Source organism: Malania oleifera, chromosome 4, assembly GCF_029873635.1.
Source record: "Malania oleifera isolate guangnan ecotype guangnan chromosome 4, ASM2987363v1, whole genome shotgun sequence".
NCBI classification, from domain to species: Eukaryota; Viridiplantae; Streptophyta; class Magnoliopsida; order Santalales; family Ximeniaceae; genus Malania; species Malania oleifera.
Window position 1 is genome coordinate 41,765,378 of NC_080420.1, and position 18,314 is coordinate 41,783,691.

The 18,314-nt window shown below is 32.6% G+C and overlaps 1 protein-coding gene across 2 annotated transcripts; it reads left to right on the forward strand.

Moving 5' to 3' along the window:
• Window positions 1-5,303: 5,303 nt before the first annotated feature.
• LOC131154443 (uncharacterized) lies at window positions 5,304-16,450 on the forward strand. 2 transcript variants are annotated; one of them, XM_058107230.1, is made up of 16 exons: window positions 5,304-5,699; window positions 6,970-7,068; window positions 7,156-7,263; window positions 7,639-7,674; window positions 7,918-8,028; window positions 8,171-8,254; window positions 8,325-8,443; window positions 8,957-9,058; window positions 9,926-10,042; window positions 10,159-10,224; window positions 12,452-12,518; window positions 13,203-13,256; window positions 14,444-14,533; window positions 15,646-15,681; window positions 15,806-15,841; window positions 16,044-16,450. In XM_058107230.1, the coding sequence occupies exons 2-16, from the start codon at window positions 7,009-7,011 to the stop codon at window positions 16,158-16,160; spliced, it is 1,203 nt and encodes a 400-aa protein (XP_057963213.1). In that variant the 5' UTR covers window positions 5,304-5,699; window positions 6,970-7,008; the 3' UTR covers window positions 16,161-16,450. The 2 variants fall into 2 exon arrangements, with proteins under 2 accessions (XP_057963213.1, XP_057963212.1); XM_058107229.1 differs by having other exon boundaries at window positions 5,436-5,699; window positions 6,973-7,068.
• Window positions 16,451-18,314: the final 1,864 nt, after the last annotated feature.

Genomic DNA, 18,314 nt, shown 5'->3' on the forward strand with positions numbered 1-18,314 from the left:
ATTTTTGGGATCCTCTATTTCTTTCAAATTTTTTAAAATGATTTTTAAAAATAAAAAATAAGTAATTTTTTTTAAAAAACATGATAGTAAGGATTTTCCAATTTCCCTTTAATTCTCAAATTCTACTTCTCATCTTTTGTTTGAAACCTTAACCCCAACCATAATGGTGCACCATGCCTCTCATCAATGGCAGCAACCAGCAAGCTCGTGATGGAGCCATCTCCATCAATGGCGACTCTGCCACCAACTTTAATATCTTATTCAAATATCCAAAAATATTATGTAGGCCCTTTTCTCCCACCAAAAAAAAAAAAGAAATCTAACATGGTATCAGAGCTGATTATCAGAAGGTTCTGACTTCTAGTCTTGTTGTCCGCAATTTTTTTTTTTTTTAAATATTGCATTCCTTATTATGGGTATTGTTTGATTTAAATTTAAATTGATAATTATTTTTGATAATTAACACCCAAACGCCTCCACTTTCTTCTGGTAATTTTGAATTAAATATTATAAAAAATAATAGTTTTTTATAAATAAATAATATATATTTTTTATATATATTGTAAGAAATTTAAAAATATATGCATTTTCATTTAACACACAACTAATAATTTTTTAATACAACAATATTTATCGTGAAGTCCCGATATTTTATGTTTATTGCTTTCGGAAATGGGGACACGTTTCAACGTGGCATCTCTTTGATTTACCATAAACCTTTTTTTTATTTCAAAATTTTATGAGAATACCTAACTCCACTTGAGTATTGAATATCGGTCCACCATTGCTCTCTCTTATATCACATTTAAAAAAAAAAAAAACTTTCATCGATGGTAAATTAGGCAAAAAAATCATAACTGCCCACTTTCCCTTTTTATTTATTTATTTATTTATTATTTTTTTATTCCTTATACATGCATTTCATATATGTTGGTTCTGCTAACCTCCTTTCATATTTGGATTTCAAAGTAATTATATGTCTTTCTTCAGTTTATAACTAAGTAGTCACCTGAAATTTCAAAAACTAAATATGAAAAGAGGTTTAGAGATTTTGTAAACCTTTAAACAAGTCGATATTGTTTTGTTAATCTTTTGAAAATACATAAATTATTTAGCCTCCACCATTTTCCCTTGAAATTTAATTATTTTGAGAGAAATAATTGCTGTATAAAGTTATTTAGACATTTCCAGGTTTTTAAAAAATATTCTCCATTTTACCATTACAAATTTTAACTTTCAAAAAGAAAAGAATAAGAGAGACAAAAAGGAACCAAAAAAAAAAATCATATGTTTTTCACTTTTGGCCAAGTGTCAATAGAAAGTAATAATATAAAATTCATCCATAAGTAATTTAATAATGTCACATCACAAGTGCATTCTTATGTATTTTTGAAAACTTTGATGGCATATTTTTTTTTTGTGATTATTTATTTTAATTTTTATACTTACCTTTTTTTTTTTTTTTACCATTTTTTAAATTAAAAATAAAATTTTAATTTATTTAAAGTATCTATTTTATTTAAAATATGAATACATAATTTATATGTAAACATTTTAGAGATGTAAATTTAGCATTGTGTATGTCACGAACAATACAAATACCACATTAAACCGTGGTATATATTGAACTAATTAAGTTAGACTATGATTCGAATGATAGTTTAAGCTATATCATAATATATTTAATGTTAATATATTTATCTATTTATATGAACATATTTAATTGTAAAAAGTATTTTCTATTTTTAAAAAAAATTTAAATTTAAGACATCTTAAATTTGTGCTTTTCTTTAGGTTGGGTCAATGTATTACTTATAGTTGAGGGTTGAAATTGCTTCCACTAAGAGGCTGAGAATATTAAGATGGGGTTTTTAATAGGGTTTACGAGTGTCCCGAATCGCATTTTATGTACTTTCAAATTAACCTTTGCATTTTTCATTCAAATCAATGTACCGATCCTAAAAGATCCTTATAGTCCCGAATTTTAGTATTCACACACATATTATGTATAGGTAAAATTTAAGAACACTCCTGAGCCTTTTGAACACGACACTCCATTCTCTAAGTTTTTGAAAAATATAAAAAAATCTCCTAAAATTTAATGTCAAAATGACCATTCCATTAGTTAACTGTAAGCCAATTTTACCTTTTATTGAATAGTGTCAATTAGCCACGAGTAAATAGTGTCAAGTTTTTTTATTTGACACTATTCACCCATTGACAATTAAAAAATTAGCCAATTAAATATAATATGTTTTTCAATATTAAGTAAATTAAACACCTGGCAACAGGTTTGGATCAATCAGTTAACATAAGCATGAAGAAAAAATTAAACTATTATTTCAAAAAATTTAAAAATATATAAAAAATTAATAATGCCAATAACTTGTAAAAATATTAAAATATTTATATTGTTATATGGATTTCATGCAAACTAAATGACTAAGAATATTCTTTTTAAAAAATATAGTTTAAAAATTTGTTCGAATTAGTTGATTGGTTGAATTCCAGTTCGTTTTTTCGAGTTTGGTTGAATACAATATTTCATAACATGACAACTTGAATTTGATCATGAGGAATTGGTGAATTGCCTAAAACAAAGGTAAACCAATTAATATAAATTTAACTTTTTTCATCCATTTATCTTCCATATTTTATATACAAAAAAAAAATTAATATTCAATTTCCTAGTTTTAATCTATAAATTATGAACTTTGAAATTTTAGTTTATATTGTTTTAACACTATGTTTGATATGTAACTTAAATTTCATAACATTGAATTATGTTTTATTTTTATTTATTTATTTATTTTTTTGGATTACATTAAAACTTCAGCCACCAACAAGCCTTTCGGACTCCCTTGTGTGACACCAAACCTACGTATTAACGTCCTCTCCCTAGGTCTCACTGATAAGGTAAAGTTCAGAATACAGGACACGGCTTCTGTGCATCAGTTGGACGTTCGGCCAACTCGACCCCCGGGACACATCTCCATTACCATCCATGGTTCCCGCTGGCTCACAGAGCGAACTCTCATCATTCACGGTCCCCGCTGATTCATAGAGTAAATTCTCACTATCCACAGGTACCGCTAGTTCCGTGAGTGTATCTACTTGGAATTAAACCCTCGATACTCCTTCTTACGTGCTGAATATTTTTATGATTTATTTATAAATTTTTCTTATTTTCTTTTTAGAAAACTTTTAAATAATAATAGATTTTTTTTTAATTCTATTGACATAAATTAGCTGATCTGAAGCGTTTGAATCGACTCGAGATAAATTTGAAAATTGGTTAAGCATTCAATTCATTGAATCATTTTTCTAGACTTTATATTAAAAAAAATTTCAATTTAATTTAAATTAATGTCATTTTAAAATATCATTTATAAAGAGCATAATTCATTTTTTTTGACATACACTTTACAGTTGACTAGCGGTCAACGTCAACTAACAAATGATTTATTTGTCAGTAAAATTAATTCTTATGGATTTTTTATTCGTTGTTTTCAAAAAAAAAAATAAAATTGTGGGATATAATTAAATGTCTCAAAAATCAAATATCAACGGAAGTACGTGAAAATTTTGAAGCATTAGGAAAAGTCTGTATCCTTTACTCCATTCAAAATGAATTATGCCTACATACATGTTTAAAATTTTTAAGGTCTGTTTAGTTATGCAAACTACTTTCTATTTTTATTTTTAATTTTTTAAATAATTATAATGTTTCAATTTTAAACATTATATTAAAAATAAAAAATGACACTATTCACTCGTAGAAATAATTTTATTTTTTATTAATAATTTTCAGATAATTATAAAAAATTACTTTATTTTTTAATTTTCTAAATTTATATAGCAAAATTAGGAAACCCCCTTTTAATTATTTTAAAATTTTCATTATTTATCTTATATTTGAAAGCATAGAATTCAGATCTTGGATTCAAATTCATATGAATTTTGACAAAATAAAATCCATATAGCATCAAATTTAAATAATGTTATGACGTGCTATCTTATATAATTTTCAATTAAAATGTAAAAAAATAAGTTGTCTTTTTTGAAACTAATTTTGACTTCTAAAAATAAAGATATTTTTTATAATTAAACAAATCCTTTATTTTTTTTTTTACCATTTTCATATGAAGTGTGAAAAAACTAAAAATAAGCAATATTTTTTTTTTGAAAATTGAAAAATAAAAATTACTTTTCACAAATGGCCTTAATAATTTTTTTGAAAACAAATAAAAAATACACACGAGTATTATCTGTCTATAGATTACCTTCAAAAAATCATAAAAAAATATAAATGCGAGTCTCCATATAATAAATTAAAACAACTTTTTATTTAAGTTATTCTCTTTTAGAAGGATAATTTATTGAATTGCAAATATTTCTCACTTATGGAATAAGAAAAAATGTTGTTTTGTTAATCACAATTTATTAAATGGTGAATATATTCGACTTATTGTATCTCATTTTTAAGGCACATACATAATTAGAAACTATTTAAATACTCGATGTTGCAATTTGGCAAACATGAAATTGGATGTTGCCGTTTGAAATGAAAATATTAGCCTTAAATTATATGATTTTATTTTAAAATTTTTTAAAAATTAAAATTTATGTAGAATATCTAAAATTTTATGGAGACGTTTCTAAGATTTTAGTAGTTGAAAATGATTTGAATGATTTAGTATATTTTTTTTTACAAAAAAGTGTAATTAATAAATATTTTTAATGCTCTGATTTGGTTAGGAACTTAGGCATAACACAATTGCTAGTAACGATTTCGCTAAATAAGGCAGGATATTTGAATTTTCGTGCTAAATTGAATTTAAATGAATTTAAGTGAAATTTAATATAATTTTATTTTATATTTTATTTAAATCTGCACAGATTTAAATTTAAAATTTAAAATTCGAATTCTTAAAATATAGGTTCTTCCATATTTGGAAATAGTTCTACATAATGCGTAATTTAATAAAAGTTGCATAGACATTTAATGCCCGGAAATTCATAATACTTAGGTCTATGCTACAAATTCAAATTCACTGAACCAATGAATTTACAATTAGACCCTCTACTATTGTTAGGGAAACCCAATGAATTTGATTTAATAATATCAAAACACAAAAATCAAACAAATATCTGCAAGTCCAAGAAAAGATAATACCGCTTTAGAAAATATTTTTTAAAAAGTAAAAGATCCCGTAAGACTTGGGCAAGGGGGAGTGTCCGAGTCACGTGCCTCCTCGACACCTAGAGCCTACTATACGTCTATACTACGGGCGAGGTCAGGAGTCGCTGTTCCGATGCTTCACCCAGTAAAAGGTGGCACGGGAACAAAGACCCTCGCACGTGTTGAAAACACGTGTCGGGACCCTACTCGACGGTGATGTTACTCCTCCCGCATGCGACCCTTCCCCAACACGTCGACTCCGCCTCCGACACTCCCGTCTTTATTAAACCCTTTCCTTACAGGGACCCTCTCCTCCATTCTCTCGCTCTTCCGCTCAATCTGTGGAGTTGTTCGAACGCTCGGGGAGCTTGCTCGGAGGCTTCTGAGAGTCTGCATCGCCGTCTGGAAATTGAATCGCAAAGAGATTGGTTCCGATTCGCCGGCCTGCATTGGTTGGAGCTTCGTCCAGCTGGAATCGTTCTTGTTCCCTCCCGCGCTGAATCGTCGATTCGGGAAGGTTTGTGTTGTTATTGAGTTTTGTTTGGGGCAGTTGAGATGTGAGGGTTAGGTATTTGATTCGAGGTTCCTGAAGGAGTTATGAACGTTTCGTTTTTTGAAAAAAAAATTTTTGGTCGGCCCAAGATCCGGTGTTGCAAGCTGTGAAAAAATCGTCCTCCTTTTCCCCCCTGATTACAGAGCTGTGATTTGTTTGTTGTTTCGCGGTAATCTATTTTGAACGTTGAAACGTAAAACATATAGATACAAGCAGGTGTTTAGGGTATCAGATCCGATGAAGAAGGTTAGAAAAACACTTCGTTTATTTTCGCATTGATTTCTCTTTCGTTTTCCCTATGCTTGCGTCCGTCGATTTGGTTCCCTTTGAATACCTCCATGTTTGGAGCGACTCATGGTCTGTTTGCGTTGTTTTTTCTCTCTCTGTGATACCGCGTTGATGTAGCCTAATCGCCTTTGGCATCGTATTTCGTCGTAATTATTTGTTGTTTAGTCTCGAGAAAGGATAGGATTTTTGTTCCGATTCCTAACGCGGTTCCCAGTTCGATGGGAATTATTGAGCCATAGAAAGAATTTAAATTCTTTGAGGTGGTTTTTCCTCAGTGGCTGTCCGGTAGGACTTTGTATGTACGATTGTTAAGCGATGAGAGTGGCTTTGTAGTTTCTGGATGGTCATCACAATATGATTCATTGTTTTCAGCTCTGCTTATTCTGTTGTAAGGATGTTACCGTTAATCGTTATGGATTTTAGAGTGTGAAGCAATTGTTCGTTGTCCTAGTAATATTTGGAGGGATGTTTGCTCTCTCTGTCTCTCTCTCTCTCAGTGAGAGCGGACCCTTGTTACCTACCATGAGCTTTCCGTTTTCCCTTTGCTCATAGGCTCATGTGCATGCTAATGTTTAAAATAAATTAGTTTTGGACCTTTGGTATTTAAAAACCTTGTTGAATTCCAATGGGTGAATTGATAGTGATTGATTCCTTACTGGAGTGTTTTGGAAATGGTTTTTTATATTTACATAACTCATTTTGCAACTGCCAATCTTTGCATAGAAAAAATTTATGATAAAAGCCAACTTTCTGCTGGCGTCTGCCGAACAAAGTTTTTCCATAGAAGTCAAGCTTTCAACTGCTAGGACTTGGTGCTTAAATATGTTTGACAGAACCAATGTGGGGCTATATATTTTGTCCAAAAGAAATTGGAGCTTTTGATTTACATCTGCTTTTAGTTAATTCTAAATTCTGATAATGTCCTCTGTATCATATGAGTTTACAGCAGTCTGTTATGCGAACAAGATAGATTTCTTGGCTATTTATGAAGGCATTCAAATCGTGGCGATGGCTATGGAGAAAAAGAAACGCCTTCTCTGATGGGGTATGATGTCTTAAGTCGCATATGATGTGATAAGGCCTTCATTGATAACTTATTGTAGTTTTTAACTTGGAGATGTATGGTCTGCAGGGAAAATGCGGTTTCAAGATGAAGCAATTACCTTTTATGGGAATTTTGTGTACAGTAATGTTGGTTATTGTATATAGAACCACAAATTATCAATATCAGCAGACACAGGTACAGTGACATTGTCAATTCCTTTAATATAGCTTATTAGAGTGCTCACCACCTAGTTAGATGGATGGCATCAATGCTATGATACATTTCAGTATTGAATTAGAGGATCTTTGTTATAATCCATAATTTATATAACCACAAAGTGGGATCACTTGGTTGGGTCCGTTATTTGTGCACTGTGGGTTTATGCTGGCTTGCTATCTTTGCTTTTTCATATTCATGGATTACTACTGTGGCTATCCAACTGGTGTCTTAAGCTAATTGTAACCATGTTTAGTTTCTTGTACACACTACTGCTGCGGCCATCCTTTCCATCTTTCCCAATCACACATGCATGGCTGCGGATTAATATATTTATTCTTGTTTTGTCATCAGATGGAGACAAAAATGCAGCCATTTGGCACAGTAAAGGTAACAATATCATTACTGGAGTCTGTCATGTCATATCAGTTTTCTCATTCTTTCTCTTTGTCAATTTCTAACTTTGAGGGAATTTCTGAACAACCTGATGCTGTTGGTTAAATTTCTTAATTTTTCCCCAAGTTTTTGGAACTTGTTCAGCCATTTTGATATTCATGCTTGCGTGGTATGATGTAATATGGATATTCCTCTTCCTCATTGTTGTTCTGATATGCATCTGGTGCTTTTACCTAGGAATCTCTTATTACTTCTCTGGGGTTGAAGAGTTTGCCTCACGGTATCATTCATGCTAGATCAGATTTAGAGTTAAGGCCTCTATGGTCAACAAGCAGTTCAAGGTCAAAGGTTGGTCTCTGATTCTTTTGCAGTCTGGAATAAACAGGCTATTGCTGCATGCCTGTAAGAACAAGATAGTGTTGTCTTGTTCATGGAAACGGTTGCTAAATTGATGCTTGTATGGTGACATATTGTGCCTTTCAATTCTCAGCCAGATGTTTACAGCCATCGTAATCTGCTGGCAATTGCAGTTGGTATCAAGCAGAAGCATAATGTTGATGCCATGGTTAGAAAGGTATTGCATTTTCTTAATGTTTGACATGCTTATAAAGTACGCCTTCTTCATCTAATTTCAGTGAATTCAGTTTCTTCCAGAGAATTTTACAATTACTTTATTCCATTATGATGGCAATGTGGATGGGTGGTGGGATCTGGATTGGAGTAACCAGGCCGTACATATTGTTGCTCAAAACCAAACAAAATGGTAAGGTTAATCATTGATAGTTAGAGCATTTGGTATTTAGAAATTACTGATCTTAAACTTTTGGTTAAAGGGAACTTATAAATGTCATTCGAGGGTGAGATTTAACTACATATGGTGCAGATGGTGTGTATGATGGGTTTGGCCTGTAGTGTCTTTTGAATTAAGGACCTAATCATTGTATAAGCAATGTAAATATTTGATTTTTAATAGGCTGACCAATTCATGCAACCATCTTCCATGCCGCGGGCCTTGGGTGGGTTGCACAAATGACTTATATTTTTGAGTCTTGTATTTGTGAGTTTGTGAAGCTAGAGAAAGTATAATTAATTCTGGAATTTAGCCATACTTGAAAAGAGTGCGTGCTGTAGATCTTCAAAATTGTGGGTTCTTGTCAGTTTTAGCATGCATTTGTTTTTCTTGCCCATCTGATCTTTCACTAGGACTTACCAAATGGAAGTTTATAACAGCAATAACCCATGTCTTCTGTGGCAATCTACTATTTTCTAATCACAGGTGGTTTGCAAAACGATTTCTACATCCAGATATTGTGTCCATATACGATTACATATTTCTTTGGGATGAAGATTTGGGGGTGGAAAATTTTCATCCAGGAAGGTATGGTTAACGCATTTAACGTGCATTAATTTTCTTTGTTTTTTGGTCTTACCTTTCGTGCCAACCTCTTGGTATAGAATTAAGAGTAGGTGGCCGGGTCAGGGGAGGGGGTTCGTCTGCCCATAGGTTGGTGCTGCACTGGGGGGGTCCGAAGGGCTTGTCAGTGGCTGGAGTCCCATGTAAATTAAAAAAAAGAGAGTAGGTGGAGATTGGTTTGTCTAGATTCAACTTGCAACCTCAAAATTTTTTCCCTCAAAAAAACAAAAGGTATTCGACGATGACGATGATGACCTTTTATGCAATTTTTTTGATATACTGGAATAAAATAGGTTGGGAGTGGAATATAATGAAAATTATATAGTGAACATGTAAAAATATGTAAACCAATTTCATTCCATTCAGTTTCATTCTTGTGTAAGAATTGCTTGTAGTTTGACGGTCAAGATCTTAAGAGAAGTTCTGATTGTAAAAAAGATGGCCTCTCGGTAGTATTTCTGAGAGGTATGGTATATATAGCTGAAAACTGACCCTTGCTGAACCTAAATATAAGAACCCACATTCCCTTAAGCATTTATTTTCTTTATTTGAAGATCCAGCTCATGTGGGAAAGACATTCTTTTTCGTCTTGTTCTATTCCTGTCATTTTTAGCATCTAAATGCTGTCCAATCCCTGGTACAATCTCTGTGCACTCAGAGTCCATTACATATTTTTGGAATTTTCATGCTAGGACTATAGGAAATAATTACGTACATGTTTAAGAACCTTTCTCTTGGTATTTAGAGTTTTGCTAGTGTGGTTTTCTCATGATCTCTCCAAGGAGGCGTGGACAGTCCACACCCACTGACTTGAACCTTTTTGCTTCTCAGATACTTGGACATTATGAGGTCTGAAGAACTGGAGATATCTCAGCCAGCTTTAGATGCAAATTCAACAGAAATACATCATAGACTTACTCTTCGCAAACGAACAAAGAAGTTTCATAGGTGAATGTGATGGTTTAAGAGAATTATGAAATATACCATCTTTTGATAGCTGTAGAGCTTGATATTGTTCTATATTGCATGCTTATATGCTTACATACTATATATACTTTATGCAGAAGAGTTTATGAAATTAGAGGCAGTATCAAGTGTGTGAATACCAGCCAGGGGCCACCATGCACTGGGTATGTCCTCATAATTGTACATTCAACTGATCTTTAACTGAATAAAAGCTTGAGCCTGAGCTATGTAAAATGTCTGGACTATGTTCACATGAGGTGTGATTACATGGTTTACAATGGCTGTCAACTTATCATGACCTTTTTTCTTAGTGTGGTTTAACCGTCAGTTGAGCATAGATTTGTGATTAATCTTCTAATGTCTCTTCTAATGTCTCTTTCTGCCACTAACCTGCTTAGACCATGGAATTACTAAATGCTCAGAAATAAGATTACTACTCGTAGGAATACTTTTGTTTTATGTCTGGTTTGTGTTTTTGCTTGGTTTGTTCATGAAACTTCCTGAGAATATAGTTCGGCATTACATGGGTATCCTACTCTTAATTCAATAAGATAATGGAAATACCCCCTGAAATGACAATAATATTACTTTCATTCTAAGTGCATTTGTATATTACAATAATAATAATCATAATATAGAAATGAATAGAAACAGCAATTATTTAACAACAATAATAATTTTTTGATGATTAAATATTGAAAATAAGGAAATTTAAATTTTAATAATATTTTTATGATAAGTATAAAAATGAAAATGAAAATGCTAATAGTATGTTATTGTTTATTATTATGATGAACAATAATTTTAATAATACTACTACTTATAACAATATTATTGTCATTAAATAACAGTCAAAATATTTAAAATCAATACAACAACAACAACAATTACAAGAAAAACAACAAAAAAAACCATGCCTTTATCCTTGAGCCCTCACTAGGTGAGGTTTGTTACATGAATCCTTCTTGGTAAGGTTACATAGTCCTGGGCAATTTTCTTGGACAAAAGCACTATTAAATCCTTACTATCTCATTCAAAGTTATTTTATGTCTACCTCTACCACTTCTATTACCACTGACAGTAACTAGCACACTCCTAACTAGTGCATTATCTGGCATAAGTTGCAGATGCCCAAATCTAAGGGCCCCCCTCCTATTTTATCTTCTAGAGGTTCTACACCTACCTTATCGTGAATGTGTTCATTTTGTAGTATATCTTTTAAGTTATATTCTCATCTATCTTAACATTCTCATTTCAGCGACGTTTACTTCTTGAATACGTTGTTTCTTAGTTGGCCAACATTTTGTCCATGTAGCATAGCTGGTCTTGTAGTCGTCCTAAGAAACTTTTCTTTTAATCTTATAGGTGTTCTACAATCACACAATACGCATGAAGCACTTGTCCATTTCACTCAACCTGCATAGATCACGAATTACATTCTCTACTATTTCTCCGTTAACTTGCATAATAGACCAAAGAGGTAGAAATCTACTAGTACTATTAATTTCTTAACCGTAAATTTTATCTTTTCTATGATATTCTTTCGACTGAAATTAGATTTCATATATTTTGTTTTCTTTCTACTTATCCTAAAACCTCTAGTTTCTAAAGCTTTCTCATGAATCTTAACTTAGATTCTACTCCACTCCTAGTTTCATCAATCAAGACAATCATACAACTTTTAACTCTTTTTGCATTCTCCTAGCAAGTTCATCCATTACTAGTGCAAAAGTATGAGGGTTCAAAGCAGATCCTTGATGTACACCTATTGTCATTGGAAATTCCCTAGACTCTCCATGCTAGTCATTACTCTGCTGTACATAACCTTAATGACATCAGTATATCTACTGCATATTCCCCATTTCCCCTAAAACCCATCATAGAACTTCCCTCAGTACTATTATTAGTAATAATTAGAATACTGAAATTATTTCTGTTATTATTATGAGGCAATTTTTCCTAAGAGCAATGAATGGTATGGATATTTTTTGTCCAATGAATCCAATGAACTTTGATTTCATGTGAATCGAAGAGATTACATAGGGGATGGCTAAGTATTGAATACTTATGCTTTGAGGACACCTTGCATTTTTTTGGGAAACCAACATGTCTACCACATATTATTCCCATGAGTTAACGGGGGAAATATACCATTCCAAAGACACTCTAGAATCTTACAAGATACCCAAGCTTAATGCCTGCATAATGTTAAAATGAAATTCCTTTAATGAGGGAAAATACCCTATTAGATTTAGGTATTGCTTGCGAGCATGAATTTTATGAATGTGTTGTGGATGTAGAATGAACTCAGTGCAATTTACAGGAAATTGGGAAAGATTCTTTTTTTATTGTCTTCAAGATGTGAGTAAAACGTGATGTTGATTATTGTAGATGGGTGGAGGGAATGGCTCCAGTATTTTCGAAGTCTGCTTGGTATTGTACTTGGCATCTTATACAGGTAAGTTCACATATATGTTCTGTCTGAAGTTTCATTTGTTTGAGCTATCATCACCAAAATTTTATTGAAGCTTATATTGTTCTTGTTCACCAGTTTTATAGTTGACTATCTGTACTTTGTTATTTAGTTAAAATCTCATTTGTTCAAACACTTAGAGATGGGGGAAATTTTTTGTAAAATTATGATGGTATGTTACATATTTAGGTTTAAAGATGGAAAACAAGCCCACCTTTACATATTAAATAAATGTTTGGTAACTTTTTTGATGAACATTTTCTGGATTATGATGCTGCACCTCGGGGATTTATAGTATACATCAATGATAGATGAAGTCTCGCATAAATGTGAATGTGATTGGTGCTTTTGGCATGCATTTTTATCCCTTTTTTTTTCAGCATATAGAAGGCCAACTCACATGTGCTTGACTGTATTGATACGAGACAATTCAAATTAATGGATGAACCTAATTGAGCAATCTACACTTGTCATGCCCATGCACACTTTTACCTGTATTTTCCATTTTTCTCTGTATATGGAGAGGCTGCTCTTATCATTTTTCTGTGGTATATGACTTTCCATTATTTTAGCTTCTTGGAATGTTTGTAAATGTAAAAACATATATATTCTTCCCTTGGTTATATTTTTCTGGTTAAATTTTGATCAAATGTTTTGCTACTTGTCCAGAATGATCTTGTTCATGGATGGGGACTGGATATGAAACTTGGGTATTGTGCACAGGTAGAAATTTTTCAGGCATCCCTTGGCAAAGTTCTTGCAATGCTTATTTTTGCAATGATGATATTTATTTTCTTTTATTTTTTAATATGTGATTAGCTTTATTAGCAGTTTAGTGTTGCTCGCTGCTCCTGTTAAATTTCTGCCTGTTTTCTGCTTTTTCAGTTCACGCTTCTGTTGTTTTCTGGCAAGATAAAAGTGAGATATCTATTGAGTTCAGTGATAATGAGTTGATACTGTTTCAGCCGTCGATTTTAGCACATATTTGTTGGTTGAGTTCTTTGTGTCCATAATCAAGTGTATCAAGAACAAATATTCTCCTTTTCTGGCACTCGCGAACATTTCTGTTTGGGTTTTTCTGTTTGTGTTTTTACTTAAAAATGCAGGTTTTTTAGTTTTTAAAACTGCATGAGATGTCTCCAAGGCCCATGTTTTTTTAAAAGGCATTGGATAGTTCCACATCATTTTCTGTGAAAATGTTGATTTAGTTTTTATGTTGGGTAATGCACCCACTACATTTTTTGCTGAATCTAACTAGTAAATAACAGAAAAAAGATGCACAAAAACTCTTGCTTGGAAGCCTAGATTTTATTTATTTATTTTTATATAACATTACCACCACCACCCCCAGGTGTTACTTTTACTGATGTTACCTTGTACTGCTACGGTCACCCCTCTGCACCACCACCACCACCAAGGCCGATATCATTCTTTCTGCTCGTGACCCAACCACCTTCCAACCACCTTTATTTTGCTGCCAAAGCAAAACTCAGTCACACATGCATTCCCCTACTGACTGCAGTGAGGATAATAAAATGTTTAGTTGGACAATAAGTTGCTTTCCTGTTTCCTTAAACTACTAACTGTTGTTATTCACCCATTAATTTTTTAAATAAAGGGATAAAAATCCCATTAATACATTGTCAGAAGGTAATTCTGTCATCAACATCCTCTGTTGAGCAGAAGTAGTAGTGTTATCTCAGCAGTTGGCTGTGAAAATTTTCACCATGTTTCTATCTCAGTTTTATTGTACTTCTGGTTTGGTGTTTTTAAATATGTTCTTCAGCGTAGTCAATTTTCGTACTAAATACAAATCAGTTGGTATTATTCTTTTGCATAAACATCCTTTATTATTATTATTATTATTTTCTTCAATACTTGTTCTAAAATATTTGTTAGCAATATAACAGGGGGACCGAACAAAGAAGGTGGGAATCATCGACAGTGAATACATTGTTCATCAGGGAATACAAACTTTGGGTGGGCCTTCTGCAAAAAAGGTCATTTTCTTTTCTTACCTTTTTTTTTTTGGTTGTAAATTCTAACTTCATGTGTCAATTCTTTTGTTTCTCGAATTTTTTTGGGTGGAGTCAGCTTTGACCCTCTCAAGTTGAACACTTTCCTTTAACCAAATACCCAGGTCCTCCCTGTTCTTGATTTGAGACAATTCCCTGTTGCTTAGAGGCCATGGTTCATTAATTAGATGGCTCAGTCCACTATGAAACCCCATAAAATAGCCAAAAAGGTAAGTTAGCTGAATCGTCTGATTTTTAGCGAAACAAATTGTGGATGAATTGGACACTTCAAGAAAAATTCTAGTCCACGTATAGTATTTGAACTGTTGGAAGACCTTAACTGAATGAATCAAATTGTGAAACATATGATTTTAACAATCACAGTTGCAATCATTTATAAATTACACGACTTTTACGTTTTCAAACCTTGGTTTGGAGTAGTGTGGGTTCTTCTGTTTTCAGAAAATATATATATATTGTTTTAAGTGGGTGTTCCTCTGAATGACGTGCAGTTAGATTGGATTGCATTGCTTGAATGGTGCTGGTTTGTAGATATTTTTCCCTTTTTGTTTTTTTATTTGTTATTTATTGTCTAGCGTTTTTTGACTTTTCGGAGGATGCCTTGTTCCCATGGTGTATTTCCTGTTGTTTTAATAAATTTCTTAATTTTAGAAACCAAGGGTGGGGTGTGTTTTTTGTCTTCTTTCTTTATTTCTTTGTGGTTTTTAACTTTTTTTTTGTTATTTTTTTTGGGGGGGTTGAAGGGTAAAATAATAAAGAAGAAGCTCTGTACTCCACAAAATTGTGTTTAATTTGCGTTGATCTGTCGGTGCTGGATTCTCCTAAATGTTCGCATGCTATCCCAGTTTAGCTGACAAATCTGAGGCAGATTGGTTCAGTACTTGGGACTTGCTGTGCTGCGCTTGCTGCCAAGTATTAGGCTATTATTTGAGTGACGTTGTCTAACCCTAACCTTCTGGCTATACATAACCGAATGATCTGACTAGTTTTAAATAATAGCGTGCGCTAATTAGACAAATAATATTTGTTTTTCATCTTGCATTTGCATGCAATAACTATTTCCTCTGCCGCTGTAGACTCCGAGAGAGAGTACTCCTGAAGAATCAGCTAAGGTATGCTCCTATGTGCAAAAACCCTTCTTCCCCCTAGAACAAAAGAGTAACCTCTGTAATTCAAATATTGCGACTTCTTTCTTTATAGTTGTTCTAATTTTCACCCCTCTCTCTTCACATTCAGAGGCATGGCGGGGTAAGTGTTGATGCACGATCTGAGGTGAGACTAGTGAACCCCAATTCCATACTTGTCTTTTTACTTGTTAGTTTGCCCAAATCTAGGGTAGTTGTATATTGAGTAGATGGGACTGATACGAAGCTCAAATTCCTTCAAAATTTGGGCAGCACTTGGATTAGTCGAATTATATATCATCGTATCATGGTTCTTACGTTTTGAATTGTGAATTGAACTAACGAGTCAGATAAGGAGGCAATCAACATGGGAGCTTCAGACATTCAAACAGCGTTGGGAAAAAGCTGTGAAGGAGGATAAGTTTTGGGTTGATCCATTTAGAAGAAGCCAAAGACGCCACAACTAAGTTTTGACATCATGACTTGGGATACACAGTAGTTCAGTTTTGCCGATTCTCTCTCTCTCTCTCTCTCTCTCTCTCTCTCTCTCTCTCTACACATGTAATTCTAGTGTTTATAGGGCTCATTGAAAAATTTTCATAATTATTTCATTTATTTGAATATTAGATGGGGTTTCAGTTACGAGGAATAGTCATGCTGTTCATTCTAAACTCACTGGCATTTCAGATCCAGTTCTAGCAATTCTTTGTGGCCTTCACATAATATTTATTTAAGTTGAATATTTTGATGAGGTGAAGATCCATGTTGGGACATTTAATTATTAAAGTTGTGTGACGACAATTTTTTTTGAACAAGTATCTTTATTTTTTGAGTTAAAACTTTCAAAAATTTTGATGAGGTTAATGAATGGTCTACGAAGATGTAAAATCCCCTTAATAATGTTTTCAAGGATGGCCTTTGCATTTGAGAATATTTCTTTCCTACCAAGGCCTCGCCTTAATTATAGGGCCTCCAGCCTCTGTGATAAACTTTTGTTGCCCTTTTTAGCAGTAACCCACTTCGTGATCTTGCCTTTGCCTCCTTTCAAGATGCATTGCGCCAACCAGACTTGGTAGTACTTGTTCCAACTCCCAAGCATGCCCAATGCCCTGTGATCATGGCCTTAAATTTTCACCAAATTATTGAAGTTTTCGTCGAAATTTTCGGAAATTGAACTATGCAAGATTTAGGAGTGAAGTGAAATCTCTCTAAATTATTCATTTATTTTTATTGAAATAAAATATTATTACAAGTGCTTTTAAAGTTATATTAAAAATTAATCTATAACAAAATTTTTATTTAACCATTTACGTCTAAATTATCATTATTAGTATGATGAATAATATTTATATGATTTGTGAATTTCATTTGTGTTAATTGATTCACTAAATATGTTTAATGTATATTATCTTATAAAATATGTTTGATATGTTATATTCATATAATAATAATTAAAAATGAAAAAAAACTAGGTTGATCTAACCTATATGGTGTCTCGGTGCAAGGATCAATATTAGTCCCACGGCGAATAGTTTCTGTGATCCCTTATGTTGTAGGGTGGATATGAAAATAGAGACGAAAATCATTATGGACAATTGAAGGTTTTTTTTTTTGGAATTTAAATTTTCATTTTGTTCGGAAAAAAAATCGTATTGACAGATACACGCACGTGTTGTCTTGCATTCCATTCTTCTACATGATACTAATTCAATCAATCCAACACAAGTTCTTATTGATTATTTATTTTTTGTATTGTATTCTTTTGGCAACATTTATATTGACAATGGTGTATCGAACAAATCTAATTCGAGCGTGTCTAGATAGAGTTATTTATCTCTGTACCTGCAAACTCAACATTGCTATTACAAGAATAGTCAAACCTTACGGACACCCTAATAATCTTGTAGAATTTATAACCGGCCAATTAAATAATATATCTAAGCGAGTTAATTTAATAAATAATAAGTGAAAAGAATACGAAAAGAATGTAGAACTAAATAAATAAACTTATTCATCTTTCCACAATTAGATCTCATGTTAGCAAAGTGCTTTTCTTGTGTATTCTTGATAAACCAGAGTTTATATATAGATGTAGGAGGATTTGTTTGGGAAGTAAGAAGTCCCTTTGACATCTACTGCCACTACAATATTTTTCAAAAATTTCCCTCAATTATTCCCGGACCTCAATTTATTTTATGATTTATTTTGTACCTTTCGCTCAATGAGAAAATGGGTCAAATTCTATAGGATCAAACCTATGGGACTTAAGGAATGATGGAAGGGAGAAGAGAGGGAAAAATAAGAAAATAAGAAATAAAAAATAAATAAGTAAATAAAAATAAAATGAAGTATTCAGATCAATATTAGTCCCATGTGTGCATATACCTGCAAATATTTTCTATGATAAAAAAGTCTAGGGTAGGGTAAAAGGGTTTAGTGATATTTATCCCAGAGGAGGGGCTCGCGTCTGATTAGTTAGTTGGTGAGGCAATGGCTTACCAAGACGATAATCAGTAGTTGGAATTCTCACTATTTCTTAGATTCATGGACCCAATTAAATTCAGTGGGATTTTTCATTCACATTTTTTTCCACCAAGAACGTTAAAAAATAAAGGACTTAA